Genomic DNA, 20242 nt, shown 5'->3' on the forward strand with positions numbered 1-20242 from the left:
GGCATTGCTAGCATGAGAGAAGATGAGAAAGGGACTATTTTCAATAACTTTTGCACATGCAAGTCACAAACATTCCAGATCCCTTGAATTGCTTGCGGAAGAAGCGGCACGCGGAGGGAGCGGCACGCGGAGGGAGCGGCACGCGGAGGGAGCGGCACGCAGCACGCGGAGGGAGCCACGCCGACATCACATAAACGCGCTGGGCAGCACGCCGGCACCATTCGCTCTTCAGACGTCGGAGGGTTCGGACTGCGTCTTGAGACACCTAAGGGATTGGATTAATGGCGGATGCTGAGGCGAGTGCTGAGTTGCCGGAGGAGGCCAGACCCGACGGGGGCACCTTGCGGGTGCTGAGAGATATGGCCAGCCGCTTGCGAATCCATTCCATCAGGGCTACATGCTCCACGAGCTCCGGGTAAGTTCTCCTTATTGAAGTCTGGGTCGTGCAGGGGCCACGGGCCCGGTGGCCATGAGGCCGTGTGGTGAAGGGGGAGCTCTCAGAGGCGCAATGGGCTCTGTCGTAGATGCCCTGTCTTGGGCTGTTGGGGCGGGCCGAGCACCCTAGATGGCGGCGAGGCACTCTTCCCCCTAACCCAAGGGCCGGTCGGTTGGTCGGTCGGCCACAGGCTCTGGAACCTGCCCCTCATTTACCCCCGGCCGAAGTTCTGGAGGTCCCCAGGATCCCCAGTTGGGAGGCAAGGATCCAGACCGGACTGAGGCGGCAGAGGGATGTTGTTGGGATCAAATCGGGCTAGTTGTGGTTTTCATTTTAGCGGGGAGCACGGCTTCCCGGGTAAGCAGTTGTAGTGGATCCCTGAGGGTGAATGAGCGACCCTAACCCAGGATGTGAGGAGAAAAAGCAATTAAAATTCTAACCTGGGCAACGTGGTGAAACGCCGTCTCTTACCAAAAAATGAAAATAAAAAATGAGTTGGGCATGGGGGCACGCGCCTGCACTCCCAGCTATTCGGGAGGCTGAGGTGGGAGGGTTGCTTTTTGTTGGGTTTGCTGGTATATGCGGTTGATGGTTTTTGCATCAGTTTGAGGGATATTTGTCTCTAGTTGTATTGTAGTATTTGGTTTTGGTATCAAAGTGTAATGCTGGCTTCATAGGATGTTTCAAAGTGTTCCATCTTAAATTTTTTGGAGTGGCCAGGTGTAGTGGCTCCCACCTGTAATCCCAAGCACTTAGGGAAGCCGAGGCAGGCGGATCGTGTGAGCCTAGAAACTAGTTAGAAATCAGCCTGGGCAAGATGGCGAGCCTCTGTACAAAATGTTACAAAAATTAGCTGGGCGTGGTGGCACGTGCCTGTAGTCCCAGCTACGCGGGAGGCTGAGAGGGTCAGGTTTCAGTGAACTGAGATTGCGCAACCGCACTCCAGCCTGGGCGAGAGCGAGACTCTGTCTCAAGGAAAAAAAAGTTAAACCTAGCTGAGCGCGGTGGCTCAGGCCTGCAGTCTCAGTACGTGGGGCCTGAGGCGGGAGGATCGCTTGAGTCCAGGAGTTCGAATTCAGCTTGGGAAACAGTGAGACCCTGCCTCAAAAAAAAAAAAAAAAAAAAAAATTAAAGTAAAAGAAACTGGCAATTGAGTACGAATTGGAACAAAAATGAGCTGTTGGATTTGCTAGTATGCAGTTGATGGTTTTTGCTTCAGTATAAGGGATATTGGTCTATGATTCTTTTTGTTTGTTTTGGTTTTTTGTTTGTTTTGAGATGGAATATCACTCTGTCCCCCAGGTTAGAGTTCAGTAGTGCAGTCTCTGCTCACTGCAAGCTCCACCTCCCGGGTCGACACCATTCTCTTGCCTCAGCCTCCCGAGTAGCTGGGACTATAGGCACCCGCCACCACGCCCGGCTAATTTTTTCTATTTTTTAGTACAGACGGGGTTTCACCGTGTTAGCCAGGATGGTCCCGATCTCCTGACCTCGTGATCCACCCACCTCGGCCTTCCAAAGTGCTGGGATTACAGGCGTGAGCCACCGCGCCCGGCCTGGTCTATGGTTTTATTGTAGTGTTTGCTTCTGTTATCAAAGTGTAATGCTGGCTTCATGGGATGAGTTTCAAAGTGTTCCATCTTAAATTTTTTGAAAGGTCGGGCGTGGTGGCTCCCACCTGTAATCCCAGCACTTTGGGAGGCCAAGGCAGGAGGATTGTGTGAGCCATGGTATATTTTGATGGGAATTGCATTGAATCAACCTGGGCAAGATGGCAAGCCTCTGCAGAATGTTACAAAAATTAGCTGGGCGTGGTGGCACGTGCCTGTAGTCCCAGCTACGCGGGGGACAGAGTTTGCAGTGAACTGAGATTGCGCCACTATACAACAGCCTGGGCAACAAAGGAAGCAAGACATTGTAGAGAAAAAAAAAATTTTTTTTTGAGGAGTTTGAAGAAGATTGTTGTTAATTTTTCTTTAAATGTTTGGTAATAATTGCCTATGAGGCTTTTATTTATTGGGAGTTTTTTTTATTACTGCTGTAGTCTCCTTACTAGTTAGTTGTAGGTCTATTCAGATTTTCTTGTGCTGATTAAGTCTTGTGAGGCTTTCTGTTTCTAGGAATTTATCTATTGTAGATTAACCCATTTGTTGGCATGCGATTATTCATAGTACACTGTCACCTTTTTTATTTCCGTAGAAGCGGTATTAGTGACCCCACTTTAACTTGATGAACTTTTTTTTTTTTCGAGGCAGGGTCTTGCTCTTTCACCCAGGCTGGAGTGCAGTGGTGCAATCATAGTTCACTGCAGCCTCGAACTCTCCTGGGCTTCAAGCGACTCTCCTGCCTCTCAGCCTCTTGAGTAGCTGGAACTACAGGTGCACACCACGGTGCCCTGCCCATCTATTAATAGCTAGTTTTGTTGACCTTTTATAAAGAACCAGCTTTGGCTGGGAGAGGTGGTTCATGCCTGTAATCTCAGCACTTTAGGAGGCCAAGGCAGCTGGATCGCTTGAGCTCAAGAGTTCAGGACAAGCCTGGCCAACATGGGGAAACCCCGTCTCTGCCAAAAATACAACAATTGGCTAGACATGGCAAGCACCTATAGTCCCAGCTACTTGGAAGGCTGAGGTGGAAAGATTGCTTGAGGCTGCAGTGAGCCATATTTGTGTTCTACACTCTAGCCAGGGTGACAAAGTGAGACCCTGTCCCAAAAAGAAAAAAAAAATTGGTTTCACTGATTTTTTCTGTTTTCTTAGTCTGTTTTATTTGTGCTTTGATCTTTTTAATTTCTTTCTCCTGCTAGCTTTGAGTTTAGTACTTAAGTTGTAAAGTTAGGTTGTTGATTTGAAGGGTTATTTATTTATTATTACTTTTTGAGACAGAGTCTTGCTGTGTCGCCCAGGCTAGAGATAGAGTTTCTCCATGTTGGCCAGGCTGGTCTCGAACCCCTGGCCTCAAGTGATCTGCCTGCTTCGGCTCCCAAAGTGTTGGGATTACAGGTGTGAGCTACCACACCTGGCCAGATATGAGGGGTTTTAAAAAATGTGTTTACAGCTATAAATGTCCCACTTGGCACTGCTTTTACTGCATCCCATAGGTTTTGGTATTTTGTGCTTCTGTTTTCATTTGTCCCTAAAGGATTTTTCTTTCTTTTTTTTTTTGAAACGGAGTTTTGCTTTTGTTGCCCAGGCTGGAGTGTAATGGCGCGATCTAGGCTCACCGCAACCTCTGCCTCCCAGGTTCAAGCAATTCTCCTGCCTCAGCCTCCTGAGTAGCTGGGATTACACGCATGCACCTCCACGCCCAGCTAATTTTGTATTTTTAGTAGAGACGGGGTTTCTCCATGTTGGTCAGGCTGGTCTCGAACTCCCGACCTCAGGTGATCCATCCACCTCGGCCTCCCAAAGTGCTGGGATTAGAGGCATGAGCCACCGCACCCAGCCTCTCATTTTTTTTTTTTTAATTTTAGTACTTTTAGGGGTATACGTGGTTTTTGATTATGTCAATAACTTCTATATTGGTGAATTCTGAGATTTTAATGTACCCATCACCCAAGCAGTGTACGCTGTTCCTAACATGTAGTCTTTTATTCCTCACTTCCTTCCTACCCTCCCCCTTTACTCTCCTCCCCAAAGTCCATTATATCACTCCAAAGCTTAGCTCCACTTACAAGTGAAAACATACAGTATTTGGTTTTCTATTCCTGAGTTACTTCACTTAAAATAATGGCCTCCAGCTCCACCCAAGTTGCTGCAGAATACGTTGTTTTTCATATCTGAGTAGTATCCATGTTGTATACACACCACATTCTTTATCTACTCATTGGTTGATGGGCATTTAGGTTGGTTCCTTATCTTTGCAGTTGTGAATTGTGCTGCCTATAAACATGTGTGTGCATGTACCTTTTTCATATAATGACTTTTTTTCTTTTGGGTAGATAGCCAGTAGTGGAATTTCTGGATTGGATGGTAGATAGATGGTAGATCTATTATTTTTCGGTTTCTTGTCTTGGTTTTTTTGTTTGTTTTTTGTTTTGTTTTGTTTTCGTCTTGAGATGGAGTCTTGCTCTGTCGCCCAGCCTGGAGTGCAGTGGCAAAATCTTGGCTCATTGCAACCTCTGCTGCCCGGGTTCAGGGGATTCTCCTGCCTTAGCCTCCTGAGTAGCTGCAACTACAGGCACATGCCACCACTCCCAGCTTATTTTTGTATTTTTAGTAGAGATGGGGTTTCACAATGTTGGCCAGGCTGGTCTCGATCTCTTGACCTTGTGATCCGCCCGCCTCAGCTTCCCAAAGTGCTGGGATTACAGGCGTGAGCCACTGCGTCCAGCCCGATGGTGTATTTTGATGGGAATTGCATTGAATCTGTAGATAGCTTTGGGCAGTATTGCCATTTTCACAATACTGGTTCTTCCTATCCATGAGCGTGAGATATGTTTCTGTTTGTGTCATCTGTGATGTCTTTCAGCTGTGTTTTGTAGTTTTTCTTGTAGGTACCTTTCACCTCCTTGGTTAAGTATATTTCTAGGGTGGGTTTTGTTGTTGTTGTTGTTTACAGCTGTTGTGAAAGGGATTGAGTTCTTGATTTGATTCTCAAGCTTGATTGTTGTCGGTCTAGTGCTACTGATTTGTGTACATTTATTTTGTGACCTGAGACTACTGAATTTGTTTATCAGATTTAAGAGTCTTTTGGATGAGTCTTTAGGATTTTGTTTGTTTTTGATGGAGCTTCTGTCACCCAGACTGAAGTGCAGTGGCATGATCTCAGCTCGCTGCAACCTCCACCTCCCAGGTTCAAGCAGTTCTCCTGCCTTACCCGAGTAGCTGCGACTACAGGTGTGCGCCACCGCACCCAGCTAATTTTTGTATTTTTAATAGAGATGGGGTTTCACCAGACCATGGCCAGGCTGGTCTTGAACTCCTAACCTCAGGTGGTCCGCCCATCTCGGCCTCCCAAAGTGCTGGAATTACAGACGTGAGCCAACTGCGCCTGGCCTAGGGTTTTCTAGCTGTCTGATTGTATCATCAGTGTTACAGCACTAGTTTGACTTCCTCTTCTCCAATGTGGATTTCCTTTATTTATTTCGCCATTGCTCTTTGGTTGTGTGAGAGTGTGTTGCTTAATTTTCACAAATTTGTGAATTTTCCAGTTTTCCATCTATTATTGATTTCTAACCTCATCCCATTGCGGTTAGAGAAAATACTTAGTACAATATGTCTTTTTAAATCTTGTTGGCCGGGTGCGGTGGCTCATGCCTGTAATCCCAGCACTTTGGGAGGCTGAGGTGGGGTGGATCACCTGAGGTCAGGAGTTTGAGACCAGCCTAGCCAACATAGTGAAACCCTGTTTCTACTAAAAATGCAAAAATCAGCCGGGCGTGGTGGTGCACGTCTGTAATTCCAGATACTTGGGAGGCTGAGGCAGGAGAATCACTTGAACGCAGAAGGCGGAGGTTGCAGTGAGCCGAGATAGCACCACTGTACTCCACCCTGGGCAGCAGAGTGAGACTGTGTCTCAAAAAATAAGTAAATAAAATAAATCTTGCTCCAGAGCCTGAGCTAGATAGTAAAAGGACAGTGTGGATGCAGTTAAGAACCATATATTGTCTGAATTTTTTGTACATGTTCATTTTGTTCCCTTCACCTTCAAAATTAGTAACAGATGGCTGCATTTTCTCGAGGGATCTGTGTGGCTTTTAAATCTAAATCATCCACTTAGAGGATGTTTGCAAAGCAAGAGGTTTTAGTCCCATTTTCTTTTTCTTTTTTTTTTTCCGAGATGGAATTTTGCTCTCGTTGCCCAGGCTGGAGTGCAATGGCGTGATCTCGGTTCACCGCAACCTCTGCCCCCCGGGTTCAAGTGATTCTCCTGCTTCAGCCTCCCAAGTAGCTGGTATTACAGGCATGTGCCACCACACTTTTTTTTTTTTTTTTTTTTAGTAGAGATGGGGTTTCTCCATGTTGGTCAGGCTGGTCTCGAACTCCCGACCTCAGGTGATCCGCCCGCCTCGACCTCCCAAGGTGCTGGGATTACAGGCGTGAGCCACCGTGCCCAGTCTAAGTCCCCATTTTCTTAATGGGGACTTTCTTAGTGAAATTTGAAATGAGAGATTATTAATATGAGCTGGGCCTAACATCTTTTTTTACTTACAGCTGGGCAGAGCTCCAGAGAGTTGGTTTTCTCCCCTGCTGTGTCTTGTCCCTTCCCCCTTTTTAATTAATTAGGACCTGGCTGGACTCACATGCAGGCCGCTTTCTAAGAGCAGCAGTTACTTTGCCAACACTCAGAAAGGTCCTCAGTTACTCTACCATGACAAATTGCTCAGTATGTCACCATTCACTTCCTAAAAGAAATTCATTGTAGAAAGTAGAATGGGCTCTTCATGGCATTTCTGGTTAGCAATGCTCCTGAAAGTTCCTCGGCATGTGGAAAGGCCACAAATGAATTTAAGCGTGTGAAAGAATACTCACGTCAGAGGCATGAAGGAAACTTGCCCTGAGTCCACAGTGCTCTGCTGTTAGGAGCTGGCCTCGCTGTGCGCACGGGGAGGGGTGGTGAGGTTACTGGGCTTTAAAGCACCCTTCCAGCCCGTGAGCCCTGCATTCCTTACCCTTGGTTGGATTCTTCCCGGGCTGGGAGAAATGACTGCTTCTATGAGGAGACCATGTGCCAAGATCACGTGTTAGGAACTAGTTGCTGTGAGAAATGACCAGTGTCATGTCTGTCTTTCAGCCACCCTACATCCTGTAGCAGTTCTGCCGAGATCATGTCTGTGCTGTTCTTCTACATCATGAGGTACAAGCAGTCAGATCCAGAGAATCCAGACAACGACCGATTTGTCCTCGCAAAGGTATGCCGGGGGGAGCCCAGGGCTGCTGTGGTGCTTGCCAGTTAAGCCCAGTTTGAACAGCCACCATGTGGGAACAAGGCCTGAAATGGGCCTCGTTTATCAGTTTGGTTCTTCCTTTGCATCTTAAAGCTTTAGTGTTCTAGTGAGGGCCACTTGGAGCCCTGTGATGGCATGGTAGGAAGGGTGGCTTGGGAGAGCTGGCTGTCCTTCCTTTCCTTTGGTCATACCCTACCTCACCCCACTTAGCATGAAAGCTTCCTCCTTGGCGGGTTATGCTGCTCCCACCCTCTGTGCTGCCTGAGCAGAGGCAGGCAGCCTCAGTGAATCCCACTCACTGAGCCTGGGGGAAATTGAGCGTAACTGGGAGGGACATCCCACCCCTGTCAGTCAGCTTCCTCCTCTTCTATGTTTGTGCAGATCTGACCTGAAACTGATGGGGCACTTCTCATTAGATTGGGCGCAATACCAGCCACCTCATGATGTTGGGGGATAGGAAAGAAAAAACCTCAAGGTCAATCTGTGTGGCTGGTTTGATGCCATCTCAAAGTACACTGTGTCCCGAAGCAAATTAAAACCTGGCTAGGGGCCGGGCGCAGTGGCTCATGCCTGTAATCCCAGCACTTTGGAAGACTGAGGTGAGCGGATCACTGGAGGCCAGGAGTTCGAGACCAGTGTGGTCAACATAGCAAAACTCTGTCTCTACTTAAAAATAAATAAATAAATAGATAAATAAATAAATTAGCTGAGCGTGGTAGCACATGCCTCTAACCTCAGCTTTTTGGGAGGCTGAGGCACAAGAATTGTTTGAACCTGGGAGGCAGAGGTTACAGTGAGCTGAGATCGTGCCACTGCACTCCAGCCTGGGCGATAGAGCAAGACTCCTTCTCAAAAGAAAAAAAAATAATCTGGCTGGGTAGAGTACTGTGTCCAAATAGAAATGTCAGATTAGCACAGTGGGAAGTAAAGACAAAAACTATGGGCATAGTTGAGGTGCCTAAAGGTCATAATTGTGACCCTTGTCTTGGTGTCTGAACCATAATGTCAAACGGTTTGGCAAAAAATAAATAGAATTTATATGTGTACACGCATGTGTGGAGAGAGAGAGGAAGTAAATGCCTTCCATTACTTTTAGTTGGTTACTGGAGGTAAGCAGTATACAGGAAGGAATTCATTGTGCTAGTCTTTAAACATGTCTGTAAACTTGAACTTTTTTTATGTCTTTTTTTCTTTATTTTTGGGGGGAGATAGAGTCTCGCTTTTGCCCAGGCTTGAGTGCAGTGGCTCGGGCTCAGCAAAATGCACTCCTGACCACCTGGCCTCAAGCAATCTTCCCACTTCAGCCTCTTGAGTAGATGGGATTACAGGCATACGCCACCACGACCGGCTAATTTTTGTATTTTTTGTAGAGACAGGGTCTCACTATGTTGCCCAGGCTGGCCTTAAACTCCTGGGCCCAGGCACCCACCTCTGCTTCCCAAAGTGCTGGGATTACAGTCAACAAGCCACCACTTCCAGCCCCCTTTACAATGAAAATTGAAAAAACAAAATTAGATGTATAAATGCAATATGGGTGTTTAGATTTCTGGTTTAAAATAAGGAAAGGCTGGGTACAGTGGCTCACACCAGTGCTTTGGGAGGCTCTGACAGGAGGATCTCTTGAGACCGGCCTAGGCAACATGGCAAGACCCCAATCTCTACAAAAAATACGAAAATTAGCTGGGCATGGTGATGCGTGCCTGCAGCTACTCAGGAGGCTAAGGTGGGAGGATCACTTGAGCCTGGGAGACAGAGCGCAAGACCCTGTCTCCAAAAAAAAAAAAAAAAGTCTAGACTGTCATGTAACAGCTGCTATCAGAGCCATTGGCCTTAGGGGATGAAGAGGCTTTCTATTGGGCAGCAGCACACCAGGCACTGTTCAGCTGCCAGAATTTGTGTGTTCATCAGATTTAGCTGGTAGATGAAATTGGAACAAAAGAGAAAACATGTGAAGCATAGTCCATTGTGGTTTGCCTGGGGACGGGGCAAACAGCCATCCTCCAGGCAGAGCAGATCTGTATTCTAGCCTTTCACCTCCCTGAATCGTCTACCCCCACAGCATAAGGGTTCTTAAGAAAGACAACACCCATGTGGGAGCACTTCTGCCATAACAGGCATCATACTGATGCCTCACCATTTTCTCAATCTATCCTCACTTTATCCTTAACCTCCTGTCACCTAAGGGGCTCTGGTCTCCATTGCACCCATAAAATCTTTGAGATGGGCCCGCTGGCCTCACACTTCACAGCTAGAGGGAAGCAGAGTTGGTCTGTACTGCTGAGCCCAGGCTCGGTCCATTATTTTGTAGGACTTCCAAGGGCATGCAAGGCGACTGGGAGCCAGAGCTTGTTACCTGAGTGTGGTGGGTGCCATAGGAAGGGAGACGTGACTGGAGACATAGTCAAAAGAGACTTGAGTTGAGTGGGACAGTTGTGCTGGGCTGGTAATGCAGAACCAAAAGGGAGTCTCTGGTGGGCACAAAGCATGCAGAGAATGCCGGAGAAGATCAAGAGTACCCAGGGAGTAGCAGAGGGTAAGAGGCAAGAAGCAGATCTGAGAATCATAAATACCATCCATCCATCTACAGTAGTGATGACCCTGCTCTTCTCTGCTGGAAAGGCACTGACGTTTGAGCAGAGGAGGGTGACAGGCAGGAAACAAACTTTTAAGTCAATAGATGGAGTGTCAGGTGGGGCCAAGCATCTGGGATCAAGTAAAAGTGGAGGAGGTAGGAGGCACTGGTTGAAAAAGAATGGTCCAGAAAGACCTCAGTGCTGACGCTTGTGTAGGGATTTGGAAGAGGCAGGAGAGTGAGCTGTGTCCACATCCAGGCACAAGCACTCCACTAGTGGGTGCCATGAGTGCTAAGGCCCTGAGGCAGGTGTATGCCCACTGTGTTCAAGGAGCAGCAAGGAGGCCAGGGTGCCGGAGCAGTGGGAGGGAGAAATGGAGGTGATGGGGGCTGGGGTGGGCAGACAGGTGCAAAAAGTTGAGCTGTACTTGGTGGGAGGTGGGAAGACCTTGAAAAGTTAACAGAGCCGGGCGCGGTGGCTCAAGCCTGTAATCCCAGCACTTTGGGAGGCCGAGACGGGCGGATCACGAGGTCAGGAGATCGAGAGACGATCCCGGCTAACACGGTGAAACCCCGTCTCTACTAAAAAATACAAAAAAAAAAAATAGCCGGGCGAGGTGGTGGGCGCCTGTAGTCCCAGCTACTCGGGAGGCTGAGGCAGGAGAATGGCGTAAACCCGGGAGGCGGAGCTTGCAGTGAGCTGAGATCCGGCCACTGCACTCCAGCCTGGGTGACAGAGCAAGACTCCGTCTCAAAAAAAAAAAAAAAAAAGAAAAGAAAAGTTAACAGAGATGTGATCAGTCAACTTCAGTTTTAACAGGCTCCCCCTGGTGGCTAGATTGAGAATGGCTGTGCGGGAGGCTGGGAGGCCACTGCAGTGACAGATGCAAGGGATGTTTAAGACCAGGTTGAAACGGTGGCTGCAGAAGCTGTTGGGTAAATTCAGTATGCTTGCAAGTTGGGCCTCTCCAGTCAGTGCAGCAGCTCTTTGGCATGACCTTGTGGGCCACAGAGGGCCACATCTTCTGCTTGGGTTAGTGATGACCCTGTGCCTGCAAACGGAATGTTGGGGGTGGGGTAAATGCTAGTAGAAAGGGATTCATTTGTAGCATGGGCACTTCTAGATGACCACTTGTAAGATCTCAGTTGACCTGAGTTTTATAAACCAGGGAACCAGAATAGTCTGGTTTCTGTTTAAGAATCCATATCCTCCATAGGATTGAACATCTGATTTGTACATGACCGGGAAAGGCCGTGGGAAAATGGCAAAAATCATAGTTTACATTTTCTGCTTTGCACTTAGGCTCCCTGTCTCTATTCCCAAAGCTCCAGCCACCCTTGCCATACTGTATGGATTAGCTATGACTCCCCAGGCAGGGACAGTGGATGTCTTCGTCACCTTAGTCACCTGAGTTTCCAGCCCGGGCTGAGCCCTGGGCTTGACCCATTGTCCACTTGTAACGTTGATCGGAAGCTTGGGGTGCATATGGGTGTGGGGAAGAGGAATTCACCCAGCGGGGTGGGAGGGGCCGTTTGGATGGAACACTGCTACACAGCTGACAGGAGCAGCCTGCACTCAGTGTGTGAGTCCACCTGATACCATGTCCTGCAGCTGCATCAGGGTTCCCTGGGTCCCTTCTCTTACAGAGACTGTCGTTTGTGGATGTGGCAACAGGATGGCTTGGACAAGGACTGGGCGTTGCATGTGGAATGGCATATACTGGCAAGTACTTCGATCGGGCCAGGTAAGGCTCTTACCCAGAAGCCATTTAACTGCCCTGCATCCCCCTTCCTAGAGTCTTGGGGGACAGCCACCTATCTCCGTGAGGTGGAGAGCCCTAAAGGGCTAGTCCCCATCACATCCCGTGGTGACCCCTCTGGAAGGCTTCCCTGTGCCTTCTCCCCTCCTCGGGCAGCTGCCCCGCTTCCTATCCCACAGGTCTGTTGAAAGGTTTCAGCTGCTGTTGCCTTTCCGTTCTATAGCTTTTTTGAAGATTTCCAGCACTTTAGTGGGGTCTGGGATGTGTGGTTTGTTTTTGAGACTGAGTCTCACTCTGTGGCCGGGCTGGAGTGCAGTGGCATGATCTCAGCTCACTGCAACCTTTGCCTCTCGGTTTCAAGTGATTCTCCTGCCTTAGCCTCCTGGGTAGCTGGGATTACAGGCATGCACCACCATGCCCAGCTAATTTTTGTATTTTTAGTAGAGATGGGGTTTCGCCATGTTGGCCAGGCTGGTCTCAAATTCCAGACCTCAGGTGATCCGCCTGCCTTGGCCTCCCAAAGTGCTGGGATTACAGGTGTGAGCCACTGTCCCTGGCCGGATGTGTTTTCTTGATGGGAACACTCACATCGTTGGTTGTGGAGGAATTTACTTCACAGCAGAACACGTTTCCAAGTGGGGTGTTTTGATTGTGGATTATTGTAAATAAGTTGTAAGAACAGAACTAGAAAGTGGTGGCTGGGCGTGGTGGCGTGGGCCTGTAGGCAGGAGAGTCACTTGAACCCGGGAGGTGGAGGTTGCAGTGAGCCAAGATCACGCCATTGCACTCCAGCCTGGGTGACAGACACTCTGTCTCAAAAAAAAAAAAAAAAAAATTAGAAGATGGCAATGCTTTAAAAGGGAACTTACCAGGAAAATGAATGTGTAAATGTTTGGGGAACTTAAGGGTGCTACTTTCTTCCCCTTCCCCTCTGGCCCTGTTTGCTTATTGATAAGGAAATGTGGCAGAAGAACCTAAAAGTTGCTTTACAGTTAGAAAGAGAAAACTAGCCAGAGGCAAAGCCTGTTTGTGAGCCCCAGGCTCTTCAAGCTCGGCTTCCTTAGCTGCTGGGCTGGGGCAGAGTTGATGACGGAAATTGTGGGAAGTGGATGGTCTGAAGCAGCTGCTCCAGTTGCTTCCATTTCTCCTCCTGAAACGCATTTGCTTGGTTGGCCCAGATGAGCCCCCACAGGGTCCTAAACCTCTCTTGTCTTGCTCCAGCTACCGGGTGTTCTGCCTCATGAGTGACGGCGAGTCCTCAGAAGGCTCTGTCTGGGAGGCAATGGCCTTTGCTTCCTACTACAGTCTGGACAATCTGGTGGCGATCTTTGATGTGAACCGCCTGGGACACAGTGGTGCATTGCCCGCCGAGCACTGCATAGACATCTATCAGAGGCGCTGCGAAGCCTTCGGGTAACTGTATTCCCTTGCGCTTGATTTCCATTCTGTCCTGCCCCCTTCATCTCTTGTAACCCAGCCTGCTCCTCTGTTGGCAGGTGGAACACTTACGTGGTGGATGGTCGGGACGTGGAGGCGCTGTGCCAGGTGTTCTGGCAGGCCTCTCAGGTGAAGCACAAGCCCACTGCTGTGGTGGCCAAGACCTTCAAGGGCCGGGGCACACCAAGTAAGCAAGCCCTTTCCTCCTGCTCCTGGTTGTTAAAAGCATCTGTCCGCTCAGCAGCAGAGGCGGGGAGAGGCTTAAATGGGCCTAGGAAGATGACTCATTTAGTGAATAGCAGTTCTGCCTGGAGTATATGCTGGAGGCTCCTGCTCTCTTACTTTCACTAGCTAGTGTCTGCTTAGCGTAGGAGGGGACATCGAAAGCCCTAGCAGGTGGACAGTGATGTACTGCCTGCACGAGGGAGTGTCTAGGAGTACAGCCCATTGGAGGACTGACGGGGAACAATCTCTACGGTTAGTAGAATCAGAAAGTGTGCTGTGTGTATGAGCAGGTGCAGAAATAAGAGTGCATACTTAAACACGTGCCTAGGTCCACACTTTTCTGGAAGAACCCTGGGAGTTGGGGAAGAAGGGAGCTTGGAATCACCAACTATCACATTTCAAGGCTGATAGCTGAAATTGTTTATCTCAATTTAACTCATTACAAAGAGTGTAGTTCCTGGATTTTTTTTAGGACTATAGACATTTTAGAATAAAACCGTTCTGTGACTCCTACCGAAAATATAGTTTTACTCTGGTACCCTCCGTTCAGTAACTTATTTTGCCAGTGTGTTCCCGGCAGGACCCTGGGTATTGGCCTTGCCTCTGCCTCCCTCTCATAGGCCCACACATACACCCAGTCCCCTAGATTACATATCTTGGACTCATTCACTCCTCCCCGTCTCTACTACCATGGCTGTTGCCACACCCATCATCTCTCCCAAAGTTCCAGCTGGCCTGCCTCCGCACCAGTCTCTACACTGCCACCACAGTGATCTTTCTATAATGGATCTGATCAGTCACTTTCCCCACTCCAAACCCTTCAATAGTTTCCAATCTTGCTTTAGATAAAACTCAAACTTCTCATACCCACAAGACCCACCCTCCATGGTGTGCCCTACCTGTCTCTCCAGCCTTGTCATCATTCTCCCTTCCACTCACCAGTGGCCCTCAGGGGCATAGCTAGGTGCAGTGGCTTGCACCTATAATCCCAGCTACTTAGGAGGCGGAGGCGGGAGGATCACTCGAGCCCAAGGAGTTGGAAGCTGTGGTTAGTTATGACCACCCGCTGCACTCCAGCTTGGGGAGGAGTCATAGCGTGAGACCCCTGTCTCAAAACAAAAAGCCTCAAGACCTTTGTCCAAGCTGTTCTCTCTGGCTGCAGCAGCATCCCAGGCCCTCCGTGCCAGGTGTTCCTCCTGTGAGTCCTAGGGTGACGTCTTTTTCATCAGGGTCTGTTTTTCAGGTGACCTCATAGGCACTCATTAAATATTTATGGAATGGATGTCTTTTATTTGTTTCATTACAGGTATTGAGGATGCAGAAAGTTGGCATGGAAAGCCAATGCCAAGAGAAAGAGCAGATGCCATTATCAAATTAATTGAGAGCCAGATAGAGACCAGCAGGAATCTTGACCCACAGCTCCCCATTGAGGACTCACCTGAAGTCAACATCACAGATGTAAGGATGACCTCTCCACCTGATTACAGAGTTGGTGACAAGGTAGGCAGAAAGGTGGATAATTGAATAAACAAGGTATGTCAACTGCTTTGTTCTCTAATGTTGTTCATATATACACAGGATTCTTCATTTATTCTGGTCTCCACGGACGAATCAATTATTAGAGTAATGTATAACAGTTTATAAGCAATAAAGAGAGGTTTGCCGTTTTAAAAAAATAGATTTAGGGGCACAAAGTGCAGTTCTGTCACATGGATAGATTTTGTGTAGTGGTAAGGTCTGGGCTTTCAGTGCACCCAGCATCAGAGTAGTGGACATTGCACCCAATAGGTACTTGATCCTTCACCACTCCTATCCCCCCTTCTCTTTTATTAGGTCTGATTTTTATTTTTGGCTTTCACACGTGTGTCTGAATTTTCTGATTGGTCCATTGCTATTTATTTATTTATTTTTTTTTTTTTTTTTTTTTTTTTTTTTTTTTTTTTTTTTTTGGAGACGGAGTCTCTCTCTGTCACCCAGGCTGGAATGCAGTGGCCGGATCTCAGCTCACTGCAAGCTCTGCCTCCCGGGTTTACGCCATTCTCCTGCCTCAGCCTCCCGAGTAGCTGGGACTACAGGCGCCCGCCACCTCGCCCGGCTAGTTTTTTGTATTTTTTAGTAGAGACGGGGTTTCACCGTGTTAGCCAGGATGGTCTCGATCTCCTGACCTCGTGATCCGCCCGTCTCGGCCTCCCAAAGTGCTGGGATTACAGGCTTGAGCCACCGCGCCCGGCCCATTGCTATTTATTAACTCCTGGTGTGGTGTGCCTTTTTATTGCTTCCCAACTTCGGTTTGTGCACGGAACTGCTACAATTCTGTGTCTCCGCTAAGAATACTGGTCCCAGGCGGGCTGATCTTTTGAACTTACTCTCTGAATTACACAGAGGAGCAGGCCAATTCATCAGAAACCTCAAAAAGGAATAAAATTATGCACAAAACTCTGAATATCAAGTCCTTTTGGTTTTTAGCATGTTTACATCCTGTCTTCTGGTATAGCAGACCTGACATAGGCAAGTTCTCTATGGCCTAGAGGAAGTAAGATGGCGAGCCTAGGGAGGAAGGACATACTTTCTGACCCTTCTTTATTTGGAGAAATTTTGAGTGTTGTTTGTGTTTTCTTAGCCTGGTAATGAGGGTTAAAAATAAATGAATTTTGGGCCAGGCGCGGTGGCTCACGCCTGTAATCCCAGCACTTTGGGAGGCCGAGGCGGGCGGATCACAAGGTCAGGAGATGGAGACCACGGTGAAACCCCGTCTCTACTAAAAATACAAAAAATTAGCCGGGCACGGTGGCGGGCGCCTGTAGTCCCAGCTACTCAGGAGGCTGAGGCAGAAGAATGGCGTGAACCCGGGAGGCGGAGCTTGCAGTGAGCCGAGATCGCGCCACTGCACTCCAGCCTGGGCGACAGAGCGAGACTCCGTCTCAAAATAAATAAATAAATAAATAAATAAATAAATAAATAAATTTTGAATACTTGAGAAATCAGAAGATAAAAACCAGAAGAAAGAAAAAGGTGTATCAACAGAGGGTGGGCCAGGCACAGTGGCTCACACCTGTAATCCCAGCACTATTAGGAGGCCAAGGCAGGAAGACCAGTTGAGCCCAGGAGTTCAAGACTAGCCTGGGCAAAGTAGTAAGACCCCATCTCTACATATAATTTAAAAATTAGCCAGGCATGGTGCCATAATGTGGTTCCAGCTACTCTGGAGACTGAGGCAGGAGGATCACCTGAGCCCAGGAGTTTGAGGGGATAGTGAGCTATGATTGGGCCACTGCATTCCAGCCTGGGCAACAGAGCGAGACTCTTGTCTCAAAAAAAAAATTTTTTTTTTTAGAAAACCGAATAACGCTATAGTTGTATAATTGGTATGAAAACGTGAAAAGCGGGGGGAGCATTTTTAGGAATACATAAAATATCAAAATTGACTAAAAGAGGTACAAAAAACTTAAATGAATCAATAGCCCTAGAAAAAATGGAGAAAGCTATCCAAGGGCTATCCCCCAAAGCTCCAGGCTCACCAGGTTATATAAGAGTGACTCATTTTTAACCTTCCCAAAAAGAGTAATTTCTAAACTGTTTCACATTTTTCCAAATACGGAGGAAGATGAAAATGTCATCGCGATTTATTTATGAAGCGAAAATGTGACAAAGTTAGCCTAAAGAAAACTGTAGAGCAACTTTATTTGTGAATAGCAATATAAGAATTCTAAATAGAACATTAACCCATCTCAACTTCATTAGTACATTAAAAAAGTTAAGTGAATCAGTGAGCTCAAATTAGTAATGCAGGTGACTCATGCCAGGAGACGTAGGAATAGAATTCACTGTTCTAGTATTAGGTCAAAGGACGGGGGGAAGTGTGATCATCATCATACACACTAAACAAAAGCAATTCATAAAATTCAACATTTTTTTTTTTTTTTGAGATGGAGTCTGGCTCAGTCACCCAGGCTGGAGTGCTTGGCTCACTGCAACCTCTGCCTCCTGGGTTCAAGTGATTCTTCTGCCTCAGCCTCCCAAGTAGCTGGGATTATAGGCACCAGCCATCATACCCAGCTAATTTTTGTATTTTAGTACAGACAGGCTTTCACCTTGTTAGCCGGGCTGGTCTCGAACTCCTGACCTCAGGTGGTCCACCTGCCTCAGTCTCCCAAAATGCTGGGATTACAGGTGTGAGCCACCACACCTGGCCAAGTAATTTGAAAAATATAATGAGAACCATTGATGTCGGAAATCTCACTCCTGAGCTGTGGAGTGTTTACCTGCTTAGGAAGTGGGGGTCAGGGGAGGGGGGGGATGTTAACTAAAAAGAGCACAGTTTGAGAAAAACTTGAGTGCCACATCAGCTATTTAGTATGGATTTAAGATTGGCTAGCAATCCATGTTTATGACATTAAAGGAAATTTTTGGTGAGTCACAAACTTACTTTCTTCAAGATAGATGATAATTTGTCATTCTACGATATGGCACCTTCCTTCTGTAGTCGTTCCTTCTAAATGCATTTGAAGAAACTCTACCCCCTGATTCTTTCTTCTAGATAGCTACCCGGAAAGCATGTGGTTTGGCTCTGGCTAAGCTGGGCTATGCAAACGACAGAGTCATTGTGCTGGATGGTGACACCAAGTACTCTACCTTCTCTGAGATATTCAACAAAGAGTACCCTGAGCGTTTCATCGAATGCTTTATGGCTGAGCAAAACATGGTGAGTGTATAGTGTCTCTCAGGGCTTCTTACAATTAATGGCCCACTGGACACAGGAGGCCCAGCATGTGCTAGTTTTTCTTTCCATTTATGAAAGCAAAAGGAGTGGAAAAAAAATTCCAGGGAAACAGGAGGCAAGTAGCCAGGTAGAGTCTGAGAGGTGGCTTCTAGGTCTGCTACGAGGGCCGTAATAGACTACTCGGCACTCTCTGGGCACCCTCTCCAAGTTGGCTGAGGGCAGCAGGCCCAAGGCCACAGACAGTGGGCCCTCTGAGCCTAGAACCATCTGAACCCAGGGTTCTGGGCCTGAAGCATCCCAGGCTCCCCAGTAGCTCATTCTGCCCAATTCTGCAACCACCCAGAGGCACATTGGTTGAGGAGTCACAGGGAATGCAATTTTTTTCTCTCCACTGTAGAGGGGCCTAATATATCACAGAAATGCAAATGTTGTACTTACTGCAATCACAAGAATATCAATACCTAGAGCTGGTGCCTTAGGCAAAGCCATTCTGCTTATCTGTGCCTCAGTCTCTCCCCAGAGGGATACTGATACAGCGAGTATCTCAAGCACATGCACACAAGCACACCTCTCTCAAGAGAGGAAGGAGTTACTGCCAGTAAACCCTTTGAACTCTAAAGCTCTGTGCGTCATAGATGTTGCCCATCTCCTGTCATTATGCCAGAAAACCACAGGCCAGCAGGTCTTATGTGACCACCAGTGACTTTATGTGGAACAAGTAGTATTTTTTTAAAAAATTTTTTGAGACCAAGTCTCGCTCTGTCGCCCAGGCTGGAGTGGAGTGCTCGGCTCATTGCAAGTTCCGCCTCCTGGGTTCATGCCATTCTTCTGCCTCAGCCTCCCAAGTGGCTGGGACTACAGGCGCCCGCCACTACATCTTGCTAATTTTTTTGTATTTTTTTAGTAAAGACGGGGTTTCACTGTGTTAGCCAGGATGGTCTCGATCTCCTGACCTCGTGATCCGCCCACCTCGTGATCCGCCCACCTCAGCCTCCCAAAGTGCTGGGATTACCGACATGAGCCACCGCGCCCGGCCAGTGTTTTAAATTTTTTAAAAATCAGTTGCCAGCATTTAAAAATCAGATTATAGGTGTGGTGGCACAAGCCTGCAGTCCCAGCTACTCGGGACTCTTAAGGCAGGAGGATGCTTGATCCTGGGACTTTAATGCTGCAGTGTACCACTGCATTCCAGCCTGTGAAACAGCGAGACCCCATCTCAAAAAAGAATCAGGAGGTTTTATATAGAATACACATTTCTGGATTCTTTTGAAAGATGGGAAGAACTGCTACCACAGGGTGGCATTCCCTCCCGACGCCAGTTGACTGAAGCCAAAAAGCACCCCTGTTGAGATGGGTACCCCCACAGCTCCCCATGCTCTGCTGGGCCATTTGGTTTTTTTGTTGTTTTTTGTTTTTTGTTTTTTCAAGATGGAGTTTCTCTCTCTGTCACCAAGGCTGGAGTGCAGTGGCACGATCTCAGCTCACTGCAACCTCTGCCTCCCAGGTTCAAGCGATTCCCTTGCCTCAGCCTCCCAAGTAGCTGGGATTACAGACATGCACCACCACGCCTGGCTAATTTTTGTATTTTTAGTAGAGACAGGGTTTCAGAAACCCATGTTGGTCAGGCTGGTCTCCAACTCCTGACCTCAGGTAATCTACCTGCCTCGGCCTCCCAAAGTGCTGGGATTACAGGCATGAGCCCCCGAGCCTGGCTCATTAAGCTGTTTTCATTTTGAATGGAAAACAATGCAATCCATAATTTTCTGGATTGACGTTCCTATCAAAAAGTTTGCTCCCCACCTCACTGGTTCCCTCAGCACACAGCCATGTAGTCTTTTCCGTGCCTGCTGATATGTTCTCACAGTTGGAAAAAAGTTGTAAAGAAAAGGCGAGCAGGTGGCATTTAGTGCCATGCTGAAGAAGGTGGCTACAGTGTAGAGCTTGACCGGGGCAGTCAGGGACAGCCTCTCAGAAAAGGTGATACTTAAGCTGAGTCTCACGTGGCGAGGGGTCAGCCGTGTACAGATGTGGGAGACAGCGTTTCAAGCAGGGGGCATGGCCAGCTGTAGGCAGGCCCAGGCTTGGGATGTTTGGAGAGCAGAGGGAAGGCCAAGTGGTAGAAGCATGGTGAACACAGAAAGCTCTCCAGGGCCCAGGTCATACGGGGTCTTACAGAGGCCCTGTTCAGTATCTGTGGTTCTCT

At 48.0% G+C, this 20242-nt stretch overlaps 1 protein-coding gene across 2 annotated transcripts in view; it reads left to right on the forward strand.

The window, feature by feature from the left end:
• The first annotated feature begins 167 nt into the window (after positions 1-167).
• TKTL1 (transketolase like 1) overlaps positions 168-20242 on the forward strand; it is a 32563-nt gene continuing 12488 nt past the window's right edge. The window contains 7 exon segments of one of the 2 annotated variants that reach the window (NM_001265797.1): positions 168-415; positions 7172-7289; positions 11545-11642; positions 12879-13070; positions 13154-13281; positions 14626-14819; positions 17857-18021. In NM_001265797.1, the coding sequence (NP_001252726.1) occupies positions 282-415; positions 7172-7289; positions 11545-11642; positions 12879-13070; positions 13154-13281; positions 14626-14819; positions 17857-18021 (1029 nt within the window). In that variant the 5' untranslated portion in view covers positions 168-281. 2 annotated transcript variants of the gene reach the window in all.

Source organism: Macaca mulatta, chromosome X (assembly GCF_049350105.2).
Source record: "Macaca mulatta isolate MMU2019108-1 chromosome X, T2T-MMU8v2.0, whole genome shotgun sequence".
Lineage (NCBI taxonomy): Eukaryota > Metazoa > Chordata > Mammalia > Primates > Cercopithecidae > Macaca > Macaca mulatta.